This window comes from Tasmannia lanceolata, unplaced genomic scaffold (genome assembly GCF_043159265.1).
Source record: "Tasmannia lanceolata isolate RefF3 unplaced genomic scaffold, GAP_Taslan_0.1 ptg000044l, whole genome shotgun sequence".
NCBI classification, from domain to species: domain Eukaryota; kingdom Viridiplantae; phylum Streptophyta; class Magnoliopsida; order Canellales; family Winteraceae; genus Tasmannia; species Tasmannia lanceolata.
The window spans coordinates 5,723,952-5,743,003 of NW_027518721.1; the positions used below are offsets into that span (position 1 = coordinate 5,723,952).

General features: G+C 39.8%; 2 protein-coding genes across 2 annotated transcripts; both read right to left on the reverse strand.

Annotated features, from left to right (window-relative positions):
* Positions 1-317: 317 nt before the first annotated feature.
* LOC143863321 (uncharacterized) lies at positions 318-2,224 on the reverse strand. The gene is made up of 2 exons (XM_077374008.1): positions 819-2,224; positions 318-441 (listed from the first exon to the last, which is right to left on the reverse strand). Exons 1-2 carry the CDS (start codon positions 2,222-2,224, stop codon positions 318-320), a joined length of 1,530 nt encoding a protein of 509 aa, XP_077230123.1.
* A 4,493-nt stretch (positions 2,225-6,717) lies between these two features.
* Positions 6,718-8,837, reverse strand: LOC143863894 (3-ketoacyl-CoA synthase 6-like). The gene is made up of 2 exons (XM_077374671.1): positions 7,988-8,837; positions 6,718-7,697 (listed from the first exon to the last, which is right to left on the reverse strand). The coding sequence occupies exons 1-2, from the start codon at positions 8,761-8,763 to the stop codon at positions 6,980-6,982; spliced, it is 1,494 nt and encodes a 497-aa protein (XP_077230786.1). The 5' UTR covers positions 8,764-8,837; the 3' UTR covers positions 6,718-6,979.
* Between the last annotated feature and the right edge of the window lie 10,215 nt (positions 8,838-19,052).

Genomic DNA, 19,052 nt, shown 5'->3' on the forward strand with positions numbered 1-19,052 from the left:
CGACTCACGTTGACGCCCAGTTCTCTACCCTTTATCAGTACCTCACCGGTGGTTCGTCGAGTAAGCACCCGGGCAGTTCCTCTTCTTATCCGCCACCACCTCCTCCAGAGCAGTAGATGGATGCAGTTATTTGCTGATGGCTCAATTTTTTTGGTCCGACTCCTTTGCTATATTCTGAGTCTCTTTCTGGATGTTTTGGGCTGTATTAGCTTTATATTTCTACAGCTGCTATATGATGGTTGGATATTTTTGGAGCTTTATATTTATATAGCTTTATACTTTTTGACAGTGAGTGTGCTTGATCAAGGATACCCATTTTAGGCAGAACAAAACTTGCCTTCATAATTGCCCCCATTTGCAAATGGCATGAAAGTAGCATCTAAAATGAAACCTGTGTTGCAAACTTCATTAATCAACCATTTTGTAGGTACAAATTGAAGGCTGTACATTATAGGGTATCAAACAGTAAAATTTCTCAAAAATAGACTACACATAATTCTAGGCCATTCCCATATAACTTCATAATCTTCAGATGAATCCAAACTTCTGAATTGCGCAGTGCTTCATTGGTCCTTAGACCAGAAGTTTTCGATAAAGCATTAGATGACGACCCTCGAAACAGTTTCTATCAACGAAATCCAAGTCCCTTCAATTCAAATGATCCGAAAAATAGAACAAAAGAATCCTACTTAAAAGAACGGAGGCGGGCGGGAAAGGACGGGTCTGCAATCAAATTTAGTAGAATAGTTTCAAGATGGGGCACGGATTGTATTGAGGATCATAATACAAGAGTAAACAGAAGTTCAAAAATTACATACCAGTTTTCCATTGCTGCGGAAGGCCCGATTGGGACCACGTTTGGCTGAGGAGTTACGATGGGCGGATTCTTACACGATCTCTTATTATGTCCAAGTTGACCGCAAGTACCGCACTTATGGTGCACTCCTCTTTGCATCCCTCTCTCCGTTCTCACTTTTTTCGGTCGGCCTGGCTGTCGTCTTGATTTTGGCGGCAATACCAACGGCAAAGGATGGGTACACTCCGGCCATTGCGATCGGTCTAACGTGGGATAAATTGCTCCATCGTAAGTCCTCCGATACGTATCGGCATGATACCATTCCCCGCAGTAACTGTATGGGTCTCGTTGGTCCAGTCCCATGGCTGCTATTGCATGGGAGCACGGCATTCCCATCGTTTGAAACAAACGACACGTACATGTTTTCTTTTCTAAGTCCACCTCATCAACGTGGTACTTGGACTTCACCTCATATACGGTCCAACCACACTGGTGCGCCATATAAGCACCTGCTAGAATACATTGTTCGGCCAACCAGTCTTCCGCGTTTGGGGTCAAACGAGTCGTCCAATTCGTACCTGCCTTCTGACGGTACTGAAAGAAGTCAGATAGTTTCCATCTTGTCTGTTCGACAAGTGCTGCAATAGGCAGCTCCCTTGCGCCCTTTAAAAGTGCATTGAAGCTCTCAGCCGCGTTAGTTGTCAGCACGTTATATCTACAACCTTCAAAATAAGAGCTGGCCCAATTTTGTTTAGGAATCTCCGATATCCATTTCTCTGCGCTTTTACTCATGGTTTTAATACTCTCCATCGCATCCTTAAAAGCACCCTCCCTTAGGGAATATGCAGCATTCATAAAAAGTTTCCGCAGATCTTCACTCTTAAATTTTCCATGGAAGTTGGCACTGAGGTGGTGGATGCAATAGAAATGGTACGACCCTGGGAGAGCTTCCGCTACGGCTCTAGGCAACCCCTTCATCCGGTCAGACCCAATCGTGATGACATCTCGTCCTGCCGAAATGAAATTCTGACGGAACAAATGCAAAAACCATACCCAGCTTTCATACGTCTCGGCCTCAACTACTGCAAGTGCCAGCGGGAATAACCCATTGTTGCCATCTATCGCAGTTGCGGCTAGTAGAGTCCCCCTGTACTTCCCCCGCAGATGGGTCCCATCAATTAGGGCGAGGGGCCTAACTGTTCGATTGAACGCACTAATGCTAGGGCCAAATGACCAAAAGAAACGCCCAAATGTATCATCCCCTCTTAGCCGCAGCTCTCGAGTTCGGCACAACTGCACTACTGTGCCAGGATTCCTTCTTACCAACTCATCAGAATATGCAGGCAGGATGCGATATGACGCTTCGGCATTCCCACACATAATTTCCTGTATGATCATCTTTGCCATGTGGGCTTTTCGATACGACATTGTTATACTCCAGTGGGCCTTGATGTACCGTCTTATCATAGGAACCCTAACATCTTCTGGGCTTTCGAATAAGGCTAGAGAGCACTCAGCAGCCTACTTTGCTGTGGCCATGGGATGATCGTTCCCTTTCATTGTGCTTGAGCATGTGTGCTGAGGGATAAATGTTTTTACCTTAACATAATATGTATAAGTGGTCCCTGTGATACGCCATGGGCATGTACGATCCTTGCATCTAACGCCGTACTTTGTGGGATTTGTCTCTTGTGGGACAAACACAAACCGATGCCGGATTGCGTACTCTATGACTTTCTTCTGAAAGACTTTAAGATTTGGGAAGATTGCCCCGACCGTGAAATCCTCAGGTCCCACGATCACATTTACTTCATCACCCCCTACAACCATTTCATCCGCTTCCATCGGCTGCCTTATATTGGTATTTCCCAAAACATCGCCTACATAATTACTAGGTTCATCCTCCTCCTCATGACCCAATTCATCATCGTCACCGAAGTCCTCTTCATCATAACAGAATTCCTCTTCATCATAACCGAAGTCGTCTTCATCATAACCGAAGTCCTCTTCATCGTCGTCATTACTGCCATCGTTCGGTCGAACCAAATCAATATCATGAATATCACCTCCAAAATCTCTACAGAAGTCCCAATCGTTTATGCCTGGTTGGCTTTTCTCAAAGTCGGTCTCAATCGCGTCGGTCTCATTCAAAGTGGGATCTTCAAAATCCTGATTCAAGTCCACTTCATACCTGCAGATCGGTAGCCAATTAAAGTTAAAGTAATTGATGATCCAATGAAAGGAATGAATATTAATCGCACCCAACGTTCAATACTATAATTTACCGATGTATGGTATGAATACCGCCAAGCGTTCTTTTCTCTTTTCGACCAACGGCCGTTACAATCGGTGATGCAGAAACCACGGGGACAGTACTAATATTCGGCCTCGAAGCCTCTGCAAATGAGGAAGGAATCGTAGGCTCCGGAGAATTGTTCCCTCCGAATCTGAACTCTTTAGTTACATATAGGCTCACAGTGTTAATGACCGTACTATCAAAGAGCATCATTACTAGATCAAGGTCGTTGTCATCTCGAATATCATATAAGATGATATGAGATGAGTCGAAAACATATCGACACTTTATAAATAGAGAAACGTCACTTCTATTGGTCCCAATTTTCCTATGAATTAGATTCTCAAAATCTCTATATTTTGCTCTCCGACCAACAATAAGAGGCAACATCTTGCCGCCCACGTATTCAAATGATAGCACATCCTTTAGAGTGCCGTCGATGTGTAAGACAAAAGAAGCCCTTCGTTCCTCTCTCCTGTAAAGACAAAATTAAACACTTATTAGAAGTTGTTTAATGCAATTTTAATGTGCTAAAAATGGAAAGAGATGAGAATGGAAAGGGGACTACATACCTTTCCATGGAAGGGAGGTTAGTATTGGTGCAATGCAATAGAATGATACTTTGGAGTGAACCAGTCGAATGGTGGTTTATGCCCCTACAAAGGAAGCAATGGAATGGGGTGTAAACAAATAATGTGTGAGGAATTATTGATTTAAACCATTCATATTTGAAAAATGAGGGGTTTTCTCAACTGAGTTCTAAATTATTAGGCATGTAAACCAATGATATCCCACACATTATTGGTTTAAACAATTGATTGTTCAAACTTTAGGGTTGTAAACCAATAATCTGTGAGAAATTATTGATTTAAACCATTGATATTTGAAAATTTAGAGGTTTTCTCAACTGAGTTATTAAATATTAATGGTTTAAACGAATGATATCTCACACATTATTGGTTTAAACAATTGATTGTTCAAACTTTAGGGTTGTAAACCAACAATCTGTGAGAAATTATTGATTTAAACCATTGATATTTGAAAATTTAGAGGTTTTCTCAACTGTGTTATAAAATATTAGTGGTTTAAACCAATGATATCTCACACATTATTGGTTTAAACAATTGATTGTTCAAACTTTAGGGTTGTAAACCATTGATATTTGAAAAATTAGAGGTTTTCTCAACTGTGTTATAAAATATTAGTGGTTTAAACCAATGATATCCCACACATTATTGGTTTAAACAATTGATTGTTCAAACTTTAGGGTTGTAAACCAATAATCTGTGAGAAATTATTGATTTAAACCATTGATATTTGAAAATTTAGAGGTTTTCTCAACTGAGTTATAAAATATTAATGGTTTAAACGAATGATATCTCACACATTATTGGTTTAAACAATTGATTGTTCAAACTTTAGGGTTGTAAACCAACAATCTGTGAGAAATTATTGATTTAAACCATTGATATTTGAAAATTTAGAGGTTTTCTCAACTGTGTTATAAAATATTAGTGGTTTAAACCAATGATATCTCACACATTATTGGTTTAAACAATTGATTGTTCAAACTTTAGGGTTGTAAACCATTGATATTTGAAAATTTAGAGGTTTTCTCAACTGTGTTATAAAATATTAGTGGTTTAAACCAATGATATCCCACACATTATTGGTTTAAACAATTGATTGTTCAAACTTTAGGGTTGTAAACCAATAATCTGTGAGAAATTATTGATTTAAACCATTGATATTTGAAAATTTAGAGATTTTCTCAATTGAGTTATAAAATATTAATGGTTTAAACGAATGATATCTCACACATTATTGGTTTAAACAATTGATTGTTCAAACTTTAGGGTTGTAAACCAACAATCTGTGAGAAATTATTGATTTAAACCATTGATATTTGAAAATTTAGAGGTTTTCTCAACTGTGTTATAAAATATTAGTGGTTTAAACCAATGATATCTCACACATTATTGGTTTAAACAATTGATTGTTCAAACTTTAGGGTTGTAAACCAATAATCTTTGAGAAATTATTGATTTAAACCATTGATATTTGAAAATTTAGAGGTTTTCTCAACTGTGTTATAAAATATTAGTGGTTTAAACCAATGATATCTCACACATTATTGGTTTAAACAATTGATTGTTCAAACTTTAGGGTTGTAAAGCAATAATCTCTGAGAAATTATTGATTTAAACCATTGATATTTGAAAATTTAGAGGTTTTCTCAACTGTGTTATAAAATATTAGTGGTTTAAACCAATGATATCTCACACATTATTGGTTTAAACAATTGATTGTTCAAATAATCTGTGACAAATTATTTGAAAAATTAGCTGCTTTCTCAACTGAGTTGTAAAATATTAGGTGTTTAAACCAATGATATCTCAACTTCTTACAAACTGTAGGTTTAAACCATTGATTTTGCAGAAATTACGAATTTTCCAATTGATTTTCTACAAAATTGTGGTTTAAACCATGCAGATTATGGGTTTCAAAATATACTTCTGATAAACTATTGCTTTAAACCATCTCTTAAACCATTGATCTTTGAAAAATGAGAAAATATATTAAGGGTTTTAAAAAATGATTTTTCACAAATATTGATTTAAACCATTTTTTCCAAAACTCTATTGGGTTTTAACTATTGATCTTTGACAAAAGTGAAGGAGAAAGTCACGGTGAGGCCATTTCCAAAAAAAAAAATCATCTCAAAAAAATAAACTCACAGTGAGAGGGGTACCAACCTCTTTTGTGCCGGTGGCGGGGAGAGAGAGGACTGGCGAGAGAGGTAGAGAAAACCGGCGAGAGAGGTAGAGAAGACCGCCGGAGAAGACCGCCGGAGAGGGAGAGAGAGGTGGGTGGGTAAAGTGCTTTGGTTTTCTGAAATTTATATTTCCAACAGCTGAAAGTAATCATCATAGTTCTCAGTTGATTTGATAGGGGAGAGAGAGGGAAAGAGAGAGAGGGAGAGGGAGAGAGAGGGAAAGAGAGAGAGGGTATTCTCGTCAAAGTCACTATATATTAGTCATTTTCAAATCTCCCCTCTGGACACGTCATTATCATAATAAAGGCCTTTTTTTTTTTTGTCATTTTCTCTAAATACAATGGAAGGTTCTCCGGTAAGAAAATGAGGTGAATATATCACATCCCAAAAATACTATAGTTAACATTCTCCCTCGTTTTTCTATATAAGAAACCCTGATTATTACGTCGTACAGGGTACAGCTACCAACATGCAATCAACTGACGATTGCTTCATAAATAAACATTACTAGCCTTCATCAAAAAAGGCTGTGCATACTAGCTAGCCTTTTTCACTTTAGACATTCAAAAAAGGGAGATATATTTGTCCCCATTTTTTTACTTGGGACAGCCCCCTCTGTTGTAAAAGAGTAGTCATCATTCATCAATACACTAGAGAGGGCTCTCCCAAGTAAAAAGACGAGCAAATATGTCACTTGCCTTGAAAAATTGCAGTGATCAGTAAGTAAGTTCACTCAATTACTGGGACATTGTGCCATGACCCATCCATAGTGGGACCCATTATTCAGATAGATGGTCCGGATCATACACAAGCCACGTACACACGCATGAAATATGAGCATCACTATCCTTGACTATAAAAAGCCCATCATATTGATCTTTGCTAAGCATTTTGGAAGCTACCATGCGGTAGAAGAAGACTACTTTGTGTTGTCTCTCCATTGATAAGTAAAATACAAGCATTAATTTTTAGAAGATCATATTACAGGTGGGTCTGTAATTTTATGAGAGAGATATCGATTGGTAAGGAAGAGAGAGGGAGAGGATCAAGTAGGACCGGACCCGGCCCGTTTCAGATAGACAAGAAGGAAGAAGAACAAAGAATCAACAATCTAGAGCTTGACCACGTCTGGAATATGGACAGGATACCTATGGATACAGTCAACCCACGGCCCATCAACTGGTGTTTCAATGGTCCGGTTGCACTTCCATATAGCGCTATTACACTTGAACCCGCTCCCGAACCCTATCTGCCACACTCGATCACCCTTCCTCATCCTTCCTTTGCTCTCAATATAGTTGATTTCGTACCATAACGAAGACGAAGAGGTGTTTCCGAAACGGTGGAGCGTCATCCTTGATGCCTCCACATGTTCCGCCGACAGTTGTAGGTTCTTTTCTAGTTCATCAATCACTGCTCTCCCACCAGCATGGATACAAAAGTGCTCAACCGCCTGCTTAAAGTCGGGAATGTAAGGTTTCCACTTAGGGTTGAAGATCTTGCGTCCGATGAGCGAGAGGAGGAAGAGGAATTGCTCTGACGCAGGGAGAATCAATGGTCCGATCGTCGTGATGTTAGATTTCAGTGCCTCGCCGGCAATAACCATGAGATCCTTTGACAGAGAAATGCCAGAGTTCCCTTTCGCGTCTTCTTCCTCATAGACGCAGCGGTAGGCCTTTTCATCAGCTCCTTTATGGGTTCGAATCACATGGATGAGACGGTACTTAGCTCGTCGGTTGTCTTTCCGACGGTTTGATAAGAGAATCGCAGCGGCCCCCATGCGGAAGAGACAGTTAGGAAGCAACATCGACCGTTGATTCCCAGCGTACCTGTTAAAGTATAAATGATTAAATAACACCAACTCTAAGAGCTTAAAATGTAAATAATCAATGAACACATTTAAATTCGATTTTGATAATTTTTTAGTGGGATATAATAGGATGATTTTATAAATTCAATCATGATTGATAGATTCTATATAAAAAAATTCAACTCAATCAAAGTTTATATGCTTGCCCTATTGCCTCACGACCGGTCCTGGTTTCACATGTGTGGGGGAGTGAGAAGTATAAAACTTTAAGAGCTTAAGCTTTTAGAGTAATTGGTTATTTTACTGTACCAATTGGGCGTGAGGATCTCAGTGCTGATCACCAAAGCGAATGAATTGGGGTGAACTTGGAGGATATCGCGAGCCAAGTCAACCGATATCAACCCAGCACTACAACCCATGCCGGAGAGATTGAAGCTTCTTATATTACTTCTCATCTTGTATTTATTCACCACCATAGCAGATAATGATGGGGTCGGCGAGAACAGACTGCAATTCACGATGAGAATATCGATATCTTTAGGTTTAATTCCCATTCTCTCGAGAAGAGAATCGACCGCGGAGAAGATGACTACCTGGGCTTCAGCTCTGGCACCTTCCATAGTGGGACTAGGGGGAATGTAGTGATTTGCGGGCGGGATACAAGTCTCTTCTCCTAGACCAGATCTTTCCAATATCCTCAACTGAAAATCCATACTCTTTTTGTCATTGGGATATATCAAATGTAAGTGTTCCATGAAAGTGGAGAAGGGGACGCGGCATGTGAATGGTGGCTTGTAAAGAGCATAGTCGACGAGATAAATCGGGCGGGGTTTCGACATGAAATAGACGGTGACGATGAAGATGATGAGAAAACAAGAGGAGATGATTTGGATGAGGTCTAAGTGGAGGGATTTCCAAAGGCCGACGACTTCGTCGGGACCGAGACTGATGATTTCTAATAGAATTCCGGCCATGATGGGAACAAGAAGAAAGGTTACGAAGTTATTGACTACGTATTGGTAGCCAAGCTTTACGTACTTGAGCTTGACGGAGTTGGAAAAATCCGGTAAAGGGGCGGTCGGCATCTTGTAGAATAAGAAGAATAAGAGAAGAACAAGAACAAGAGGGGGAGGAGTATGTGTTGTGTTTCTTAGTTTGGTGTTTGGTTTGATGTGTGGGGTTGAGAAGAGAGTGCAAGTGGTAGTGGGATTTAAAGGCTTTGTTTGGAATTGCAATGAATGAGAGCCGCTGGGATGGTTAAATAAGCTCTCACATCACCCAACGCCTGCAGATTTCTTATTTTTGGTACTATTTTTGGTACTTTTCCATCGTTTTCCATGCCCACTCTTTACTAACAACACTCTTATCACTAGTAATGATTTCTGCCTGCCACCCACCCCCGACTCCCAGAACACCCAAAAGTCCATAACATTTATTTCTGTAAGATTTCACTCATTGACGGAGCCATGGGATTACAAAATTGGGGGTTTTCCATAAGTAGTCTATAGTTTGACACAATTTTAGGGGTGCAACTTTGGTGGGGTTGGGTTGAGCTTTTGACAAAAAAATGAATAGGAATCGATTCCCGAACCCGACCCTATTTTAAATTAAAGCTCAACCCGAATTCCCAAAAATTGACCTGAGTTGCACGCTAGACAATTTACAAGTAGAAGTTTTATATGTTGTAAGGCCATGTAGTCCATTCATTTTCAAAAATTACCGTACGGCTTACACCATAGGATGATCCAAACCATAAATTTGATGGGCCACAGCGTTAATAGATCGATTGTGCTCAAAAAATCATTTACATAGGATGATCTTAGCCCTCCGATTGACAAATATTACTTTGTAAAAAAGCCAAAATACCCATGACACTCAATGGTTTGAATCAACGGTGTAGGAAAAACATTTTTATACATGCCCATGCATGGGTGTAAATAAATGGGCCCACACCCACCCTGTCAAACCACGAGGTATAAAGTGTTGGATCCCACCCACACATGGACTCGCGAGGAGGTCGGGAGACCTATCCCATTAAAAATTGAGGTAAAATGCTGGGCCGCACCGTACCCTATGCATGAGTTTGAGTTGAGTGGGTGAGACCCTATTAAAACAAGTCACCGAGCATCATGGGTATTTTGGTCATTTTATAAGTAAAAAACTCTACCATAGGCACTTTGGTCAAAAATTGAAGTCATGATTCATGACCCAATTTGAAAAATTCAGAAATGTGATGACTATTTGTAAATTGACAAACTTGAAGACTGTCTTGGCAAATATGGAAAAGAGAGGAAGTTTTTATTCTTTTAGCAAAAACCCCTATAAATTAAGTTGTTCAAGTTTTTAATGAGTTTTGCTAGGGACACTCTTTCCCCTTGGTGGATCGACCTTCTTGTTAGGGAGTTCATATATGGGAGATGAATGATTTGAAAACGAATTTCAAAATAATTGGTAAATTTGTTTTTTCATGGAATTTTTTTTCCAAAATTGAAATTTTTTCCTGTTTTCAAAGAAAATTCCAAACCTACTAAACCTAGGAATTTTATTTTCTATGGGATATTACTTTCCATGAATTTTTTATATAATTAATTCCCCACATACAACACCACCTTATGTATTCTTTGAAAATGTGGGCCAAAAGCAAAGACTGTCCAAATCATTTATTTATTATAATTAGGTTTTCTTATCATCCAACCATTTGAAGAGGACAGATCATAAGGTGTTTTTTGGTTTTTGTTTTCGTTTTTTTTGTTTTTTTCCGTAAGGTTACGATCATTAGATGGGGATGGATTTTTACATGACAGCAATCAGCAGCTGAATTCTTCTAATCATAGGACAAGTGGCCTCCACTTGTACTATTACTTCATAATGTATTTCTTATGAGCAAAGTCTGGTTATGTTGAGATTTTTCTTTCCTGAAAATTTTCATAGTTGAAAATCGAATTTTCAACATTATGCTATGTTCATAGGAGAAATTTTTCAAGAATCAACTTTCTGTAGTCATGGCCACAAATTAAAGGGTTAGAGTCATCCGAGGGGAGTGGTTTTTAATGGGTTACCCATCCATAGCATGGCCTAGCAGACAAATGGTTTGGATAAAGGAACAAATAAGGCCCACTTGTACTTTAACCGGCTTATATTTTTCCATGCATATATCATATAAAAATATTGATGCCACTCGGGTCGGGTTGGGTTGGATCGGGTTGGATGCCAACCTAAACCAACCCGAGGTAGATTATCACAACCCTAACTCAATCAGACCTAGGCCACATGGGTTGAGGAGGGTCAACTCCAACCCAACTCATCTCTAAATCTCTCAACCCTAACTCGACACATAGCGTTGGGTTCAGGGTCAAAAATAAAACAACATATATGCAAAAAAATAGATATTGGGTTCGGGTTATAATATAATCATGATAAAATTAGTATGGGATCGGATCTCAATTAAATCATGTTAACACTGGGAGGCCAGGGCCAGATTGCAATAAAATCAGTGAGATGGGTCCGGTTCAGGCCGGCCGGGTGGCCCAAGGCCTCACCACTATCTCAACCCCGATTTCTCATCACATTAGAAGGTCGGCGATGGAGATGCAGATGGCCTTGCTCGAGCATGTGTGTCTAAAGCGGACTTAGAGGTTTTTTATTCTCTTCCTCGAGGAGTCTAGCTCTTTTATTGTTCAGTAGCTCTTTATGCTTTGTAACATCCAGCCCCATGACTGCCCTGGTCATGGCTACTTCTTTTTAATAAAGTTTTTACCATTTCATCAACAAAACGAAAACAACCCAACCTAACAAAAACAACCCAACCTGAGGATTGGCCAATTTAGAGCCCGACCCATGGTGCACCCCTAATATAAAAACATGTAATGCTAGAGAGACAAGAGTACGATCGAGAAGGGGGCCGGACAAATGGGCTTTGGCCGCAACATCAAAGTGACTTAAGCCTGGCTCTTAGGAATAGAAAAATCTGAAAAAAAAAATTCTTTGTTGCACACATGGCAAATTCTCATTGTTGGGCTCTCGGTCCTCGGTCTCGATATCATTTTCCTTCCTTTAATTTTGCATCTTCTAGTGCCCTTATAAATGGGGTATCCAAGGGGTATGCCTCAAATTCCCATATCCATATATGGAAAGATAATTGCGATCTTATAAACATTCATGTTTTTTTTCCTTTTCCGGAGAAAAATATTACATCAATGGACACATAATTAATTGATGAAGCGAAATGATATGTCCCCCCATTTCTTTTCACCTCTGACAACCCCCTCTTGTGTATTTATGATTACTCTTTTACAGTAGATGGTGCTGTCCCAAGTACAAAAAAGGCCAATTACCACCAAACTCAGCAGCTCTTTTATTTATTTATTTATTTATTCAAATAAAGAACTTCGGTTATAAGAAAATTAATGATTTTCCTTGAAACTGCAAGGCTTTCTATTCTTTTTGAAACGGGTCTGCATTTGACAAATTTTCGTTGGCCGCCCTTCATATGTAAAGGGCGGAGGGAGAAAATATCAACCACCTTGAGCCCAAAGCATTGGAAAAGAGATTTTACACGTAATTTTATAAAGGGTTTTGTTGGCACTTGTTAAGGTGCATTGGGAAAGGAATTTTACACATGTTTTAATAAAAATGACTCAACACATTTGTAAAATTATCAGACGATGTGAAAAATGATTGGAAAATTCCTTTCCCAATGCACCTTAACGAGTTCTGCTTGTCCAAATCCAAAAACTCCTTAAAAACTTTCCAAGAAGGTGAGATTAGGGCTGTAACAGGGTCGGGTAGGGTCGGGTTTTTCAAAACCCTAGCCCAACCTTGGAACCCATTATCTCGGCTCTGACCCGCCCTGACCCTGAGTCAGGGCCGAAAAACCTCAAGCCATTGCCCGCCCTACAGGGCTCAGTGCTGGCCTTGGCCCACCCTGACTGGCCCTGATTGGGTAGGGCCGGGCTGGGCTGGCCCTAATTGACCCTAGTGCAAATACCTGTTAAGAGTACCAAAAATAAAGCAACCACTTATCATATAGAACAAAATATCAATAAACAGAGAAATGGAACAAAATGATCAATAAACAGAAAAATGGAACAAAATAAGACAATATGAATTCAACAACATGATGGGCAACAGAGACAATTAATAATAATAATCTAAGGAAACATCAATCCAAGATAATAGAAAACATTAGCAAAAGAAACATGCACATATAGTTCAATTCTATAATAGAAAACTTAGGGCGGGCCAGGTCAAGGTACCCAAGGCAGTAACCCAGAACCCGACCCTACCTGAGTCAGGATCTAAAAGAATGAACCCTGACCCGCCCTCAAGGTTGGAAAATCCAGCCTTGACGCTGTTCGGGCTCAGGGCAGGTCAGGGCTGACAGGGCCAAACTTGCACCCCTAGGTGAGATTATATGGTGTACACGTGTAACCAAAAGTAGTGTGTGTACGACAAAGGTGTCTCTTATAAAGTCGGTTGTTGATAGATGAAATATTAAGGGTGTCACAATGATTTCACACAGCTACACCTGGAAGCCATATAAAAGCTTCTAGAATAGTAACCACACCTATTGAGAGTGGAGACTAAAATATAGTTACCTTTTTCTATTTAGGCCCTGTTTAGATTGCAAGAAAGAGAGCGAGCCTTGGCGCAACAGTAAGGTTGCTACATTGTGACCTGGTGATCACGGGTTTGAGTCACGAAAACAGCCTCTCTGCAAGCAGGGATAGCGCTGGTGGGGGAGCCTTGTGCACTGGGTTGCTCTTTTTTTTAGATTGCAAGAAAAAACATTTCCGACGGAAAATTTTTCCTTTGCACAATTTAGATGGAAATGATATGATTTTGGATAATTTAGAAGGATATTATAGTAACTTGTGTTAAGATACCAAGTGTTAAAATAAAGCACTTACAGATAAACAGAAGATAAGATTAGGAAAACCTAAGCCAGACTACTTGCCTAATCTAATCTAGCTAGTAGCCTAATCTAACCAAACTACCTCTCATCTAATCCTAAATGATCCAACGGTTAGGTTTTTGCCGTATCTGATCTGACATTTATTAACAGCTTGAAGGTCCATCTAAGGTTTGGTTCAAGTTATATATTTTAGAGTAGACTTTTTGCACATTTTACCTTTCCAAACTTCTCCAAAAAAATCCTGCAATCCAAACAAGGCCTTTTGGATTTGCTATACAATTTCCCATAAAGCCATTTTGGGTGTGTTCTTTAACCATTCTATTGATTCTTGTTCAGGAAATGAAAATCAATTCTTATTCTTTAGAGTATTTTAAAAATCAGAACCATGTTCTTTAACTCACATTCAAGAATTATTTTTTATTCCTTTGGAATAAAATCATTTTCACTTGTCATCTTAAAAAATCAAAGTAAATTAGATGGGCACACCTATTTAGATGATCTAAACCGTTCATTTGTTAATCACTGGCATGGGCCAGGTGTAAAGAAATTATAGTGGCCAGAAGAGATAAAACATACTCCTATCACCAAAAATTCAAAGTAGCTTTCCATCTTTGGTTTTCACCAAATATATATATATATATATATATATATATATATATATATATATATGAAAGTATTGGAGCCATCTTTCTGCATTGAATCGATAAACCCATCATAGCAATCTGTGTGTTTAATTGTTAAATTTGGTTCCTGCTCAGAGCTGTAATTAGATTATCTTCACGTGAACCATTTATACAGTGAGGTGGGTTTTGGGGGGCTTAGGTTTATGAGGATGATGGAAATCGCGAACAAGACCTACTCTCACATCTTCAGATAGAAGAAAAGCCTTCCTGGTGCACAAGAACAAGGCCTACTCTCACATCTGAAAGCTCCATTACCAGATTGCATACGCCATTTACCTATCTGTAACTAGTCCAATAGAGAAAGATAGTTGAAGAGTCACGAGGAATTCAGACCAAAAGATTAATGCTCAATCTTTGGGATGGTTGTAATAAAAGTAGTTAAAGAACGTGATACTCTCTGCCTGTGGATCCTAAAAAAACGTTAAGGAACGCAGCCTTGTTGCTCACTTTTGCAGGTAGCCACCTAAGATGAATTAAATGGATAAGACAAAATCTGCGTGTGGACTGGCTGTTCTCTTCTACATAAGAAAGCTACGAAATGACTTTTTGCGAAATTGCCTGGTAAATCCCTTCTGTTTATGTAAGTTGCAACCCTAGCTATGCTAGAGAGGATGATCAACACCATTTTTTCCTACCAAATTGGTGTAATCTCCCAATTGCCCTAATATTTTTTATTAGGCACTTATGTCAGCATATTTTGGGTAGCAGCCACAATTAATGGATTGTCTTTGTCCATGTACCTTTCATTAGTTTTTCGACCTACTTCCTTATCCGCTGCAATCCAAGACCCTATGTCTTATCCTAAATTTTTTAAATGCAGAAGGTTTTGGTCAATGTGGTGGTTATGAACTTTTGTACTTCTAGGGCACATGACAAAATCAGCCAAAAAAATCTAAATAAGGTAATGTTTGGCAACCATGATTTTTTTCCTGTGATCAATTTAAGTTATGGGTAGGACAGTGGGAGGTGATATTTGAAAGGGCACAAATGACACGAGAGTGAGGAGTGGCAGTCAACAAAAAAAACTCTACCCAAAACGAGAATAAACTCTAAAGGCTTCTATGAATATTTACATACATCAAAATTGTTTCATATCCTTAAAGAGTCTTCCACACAACTGTAGAGTTATAAAATATCCTGTAATCTTCTAGACTAGCTAGGTTTGAGCCTTTTTAGGCCTATAGGTTGTTAGCGGTAATTAGGTCAAGCAAAGAGTGCTTGAAGCATTACACTAGGGGTGGCCAGAACCGAACCAGACCCGAAGAACCGAACCGGAACCGAACTGTTTAAAATACTTTGGGTCCGGTTCAGTTCCACTGATGAAGAACCGAACTTATTCGGTTCGGTTCCGGGTCTAAGGTTCTTGGTTCGGTTCTGGAACCGAAGAACCGAACTTTTGAATATATATATATATATATAATATTTTTTATATTTCTATTATACATATACTTATTAATATAAATTACTTATAATATTAGTATGTAATAGTTTATACTATTGTTATAATAAGAAAGTAACTTATATTATAACTTTAATTAAAAGTTTTTATAAATTATAATTAGTAATTAGTAATTAGCCATTAGAACCGGAGAACCGGACCGGACCGATTCGGTTCGGTCCTACTATGTACTACGGTTTGGTTAGGTTCTTACGGTTCATGGAACCGGGAACCGAGAACCGAAAAAAAAAGTAACCAAGGACCGAGAACCGAACCGGTTGGTCACCCCTACATTACACCCAAGGTATCTAGTTTGGAATACCAAGTTTGTTGCCTTCAGCCCCTATATATAGAGATACACTAGGGTTAATGACTGGTTAATGGACTCTAGCCCATGTAGGCGCACTACACCGGTCCATTAGCTTATTGGGCTTATGTTAGAACATACATGGGTTATATTATATACCCAACAATTTCCTCCTATATTCTACATATAGCACAATCAAATAGATAGATAATGTGATGTCCAAACAAAATATTGAATCATCAATATCACCATATCAAAAAAGATTTGTAATCCAACTGAAAACAAAAATACTTTTAAAAATAAATAAAGTTTTAGAAATAATATAAACTCAAACAAAAGCAGTTTCACATGTAAGTGAACTATTTTTTCAACTGAAAAGAAAATAATAGTCCCCACTGCTCTATAAGGATTCACTCATCAAGTAAGTCAGCATCATCAAAATCCAAATCGAGGCAATCTTCTCCATTTCGCCAATTCCTGTAAATTACCAAATGTGAATTTCATTAAAAATGAATCCAATCATCTGTGTAAATTACTAAAAGTATCTAGTTCTACCAGAATAACTTAGTACAATTTCATAATGGCTGAAAGTAAATATCAATAAGCATCAATGTCAAGTTTTATTCAAGAACAAGACCTTAATAGTTTCTTTTGCAAAGAACCGTTCCATGTTTCCATTTGAAATGTTACAGCCATCATATCCAAATTGACTTAAGTAGTATCATTAAGTTTCGAATGAAACAACCTTCCCAAGAAGGACATGTAATCAAATGTGGAATGACATAAAGAAAACTGTAAACATCATTGAAACATATCAAGTGCTTATCTTGGCCAAGAAAGAGAGATTCAAAAAATTCAAAATAACATGGATGTATGTTAAGACATGTCTACACAATCTTTAACCCATCTCCCCCACAATTTTGAATATTCGATCTTTGTTCAGTTCCTTCGTAAGAGCATCGGCTATATTATCCTTCGATCTCACATCAACCAAATTGATAATGCCTTGCTCTATAAGATAATTCAGCTTGGCATGTTACAGCCTGACAAGTCTCCTCTTACCATTAAAGAGTGAGTTTTTCACAATCGTAATTGTAGCTTGATTATCACAGAACAAACGTAAAGAGTTAATCTTTAAATGGGTCAATGGAATGTCCAGGATCAGATCTCTTATCCACTCTGCTTCATCTCCTGCAGAAACTAGAGCATAAAGTTCTGATTCCATAGATGACAGAGAAATACAAGTCTGTCTCTTTGACTTCCATGCAACAGCGGCTCCACCCAGTGTAAATACATAACCACTGGTAGATTTACTGTCTCCTGATTCTGAGTCCCAAAATACATCAGAATATCCTTCCAGGATAGGAGGATGGCCATTATAACATAAAGCATATCCTTGAGTACCCTTAAGGTATCTCATTAGCCTCATAAGGGCATCACATTGCTCATTGCCAGGATTACTAGTGAAACGACTCAGCATGCCAACTGTAAAGGCTATGTCTAGTCTAGTGCAACTCATCGCATACATGAGACTACCAATCAGTTTAGAATAATCCAACTGATTCACGCTGCTCCTTCATTAGGTCTCAGCTTTTGGGTATAATCAAATGGTGTCTCAACCGGTTTACACTCACTGTATCCCATGTAGAAAGTATTTTCTCAATATAATGAGCTTGGCTAAGAGTGATCCCTTGCCTTTCAAAACTTACTTTCATATCAAGAATGGTGTCTACCACACCAAGATCTTTCATGTCGAATTCTTTAGCCAAAGTTGATTTCACGTCACTCACTACAGAGAGATCGAAACCAAGAATCAACATATCGTCTATGATAGGACACAAATATGGCGTCATTCTCAGATATCGCCACGCGTCGCCCATGCACGAGGAGAACCTAGCCATCATGAAGAAAGACGTTGGAAAATGATAAAGACCATCCAAACATGACACGCGTCGCCGTCCAGGCCTCATCATCACAAACTATGGAAGGAGATGGCCGGCGAAGCCACGCGCGCCGGCAAGGCAGGGGACGGCCCAATCCTGCAAAGTAAGGCTTTCTCTCCATAATGATGAAAGGGGTCGCGCGCCTCCCTTTAAAAGGGAGGGAAAGGAAGAAGAGAAGGGATCCACATTTTTCTGAGAGGACTTCCCCCATTCTTAGCCACACAGAAAAACAACCGGAAAAAGAGGCGAGGCAACAACAGAGGAGACTAGGAACACAGTCCTACTCACCCTACTAGTCCCTTCGACCTACTCATTTACACACCCAGAAAGGAGCATGCGCGTTGGCCCTGGTAACCCTGATCAAAACCCCTTCCCCTTCTCGCTGTCCTTTATATTGATTGGTTGAAGGATCTGACTTGGGTGTCGAAGTGGTCGTCTTGTTTGTGATTGCAGACCCCGCGAAGGCCCTCTACCGACCGCGCGATCACCGACCCGGATTCAGATGCCATCATATTGGCACCATCCGTGGGACTCGTCGAGTACTGAACGCCTTATGGCGATGAGAAACCACACCCAACAGCAAGAAACAGGGGTAATAACTAGGAGTCAGGCTCAGCGTGCCCAAACCAACAGCTCAAGCTCCCGGGAGCCCAACTCACCACTCTCGGGCCGACACGAGCCCTCCTCTAGCACACCGCAAATGGTCCCCACCATGGAGATGTTCAACGAACTCCGCCAAGAACTACTCCAACGCTTGCCTCCTCCGGCCCCGGAGAGGCCCCTGACGACCCAGGACCAGACAGAAGCCTATGACGAAGGCAACGAGGAACAGCCAAGGGAGCGTCATCCCCGGCGAAAGCGAGCACCGACTCGCCAGACACCGTCCCCGTCAGCGAATAGCCCTTTGTCCCCCGCGGCTAGGGGACGCCAGCGAAACAGCGGGAAGCAGGCTATGTTAAGCCGCACTCCCCCTGTCCAAATTGCCCGCCTCCAGGAACCACCCCTGGCTCGGGCGGAAGAAGTAGCAACCTCAGCGCAACCGCCCAGCGTGGATCCCATAACCGACCTGCAGAGGCAGATTCGAGAGGT

Bases quoted from the DNA above. Each gene is read 5' to 3' on its own strand.
- LOC143863321 (XM_077374008.1), bottom strand. From the start codon at position 2,224: ATGTCGTATCGAAAAGCCCACATGGCAAAGATGATCATACAGGAAATT. The intron at 442-818 runs GTATGTAATTTT...TATAATGTACAG, and splicing joins TCCGCAGCAATGGAAAACTG to CCTTCAATTTGTACCTACAA.
- LOC143863894 (XM_077374671.1), bottom strand. From the start codon at position 8,763: ATGCCGACCGCCCCTTTACCGGATTTTTCCAACTCCGTCAAGCTCAAG. The intron at 7,698-7,987 runs GTACAGTAAAAT...ATACTTTAACAG, and splicing joins GAGATCCTCACGCCCAATTG to GTACGCTGGGAATCAACGGT.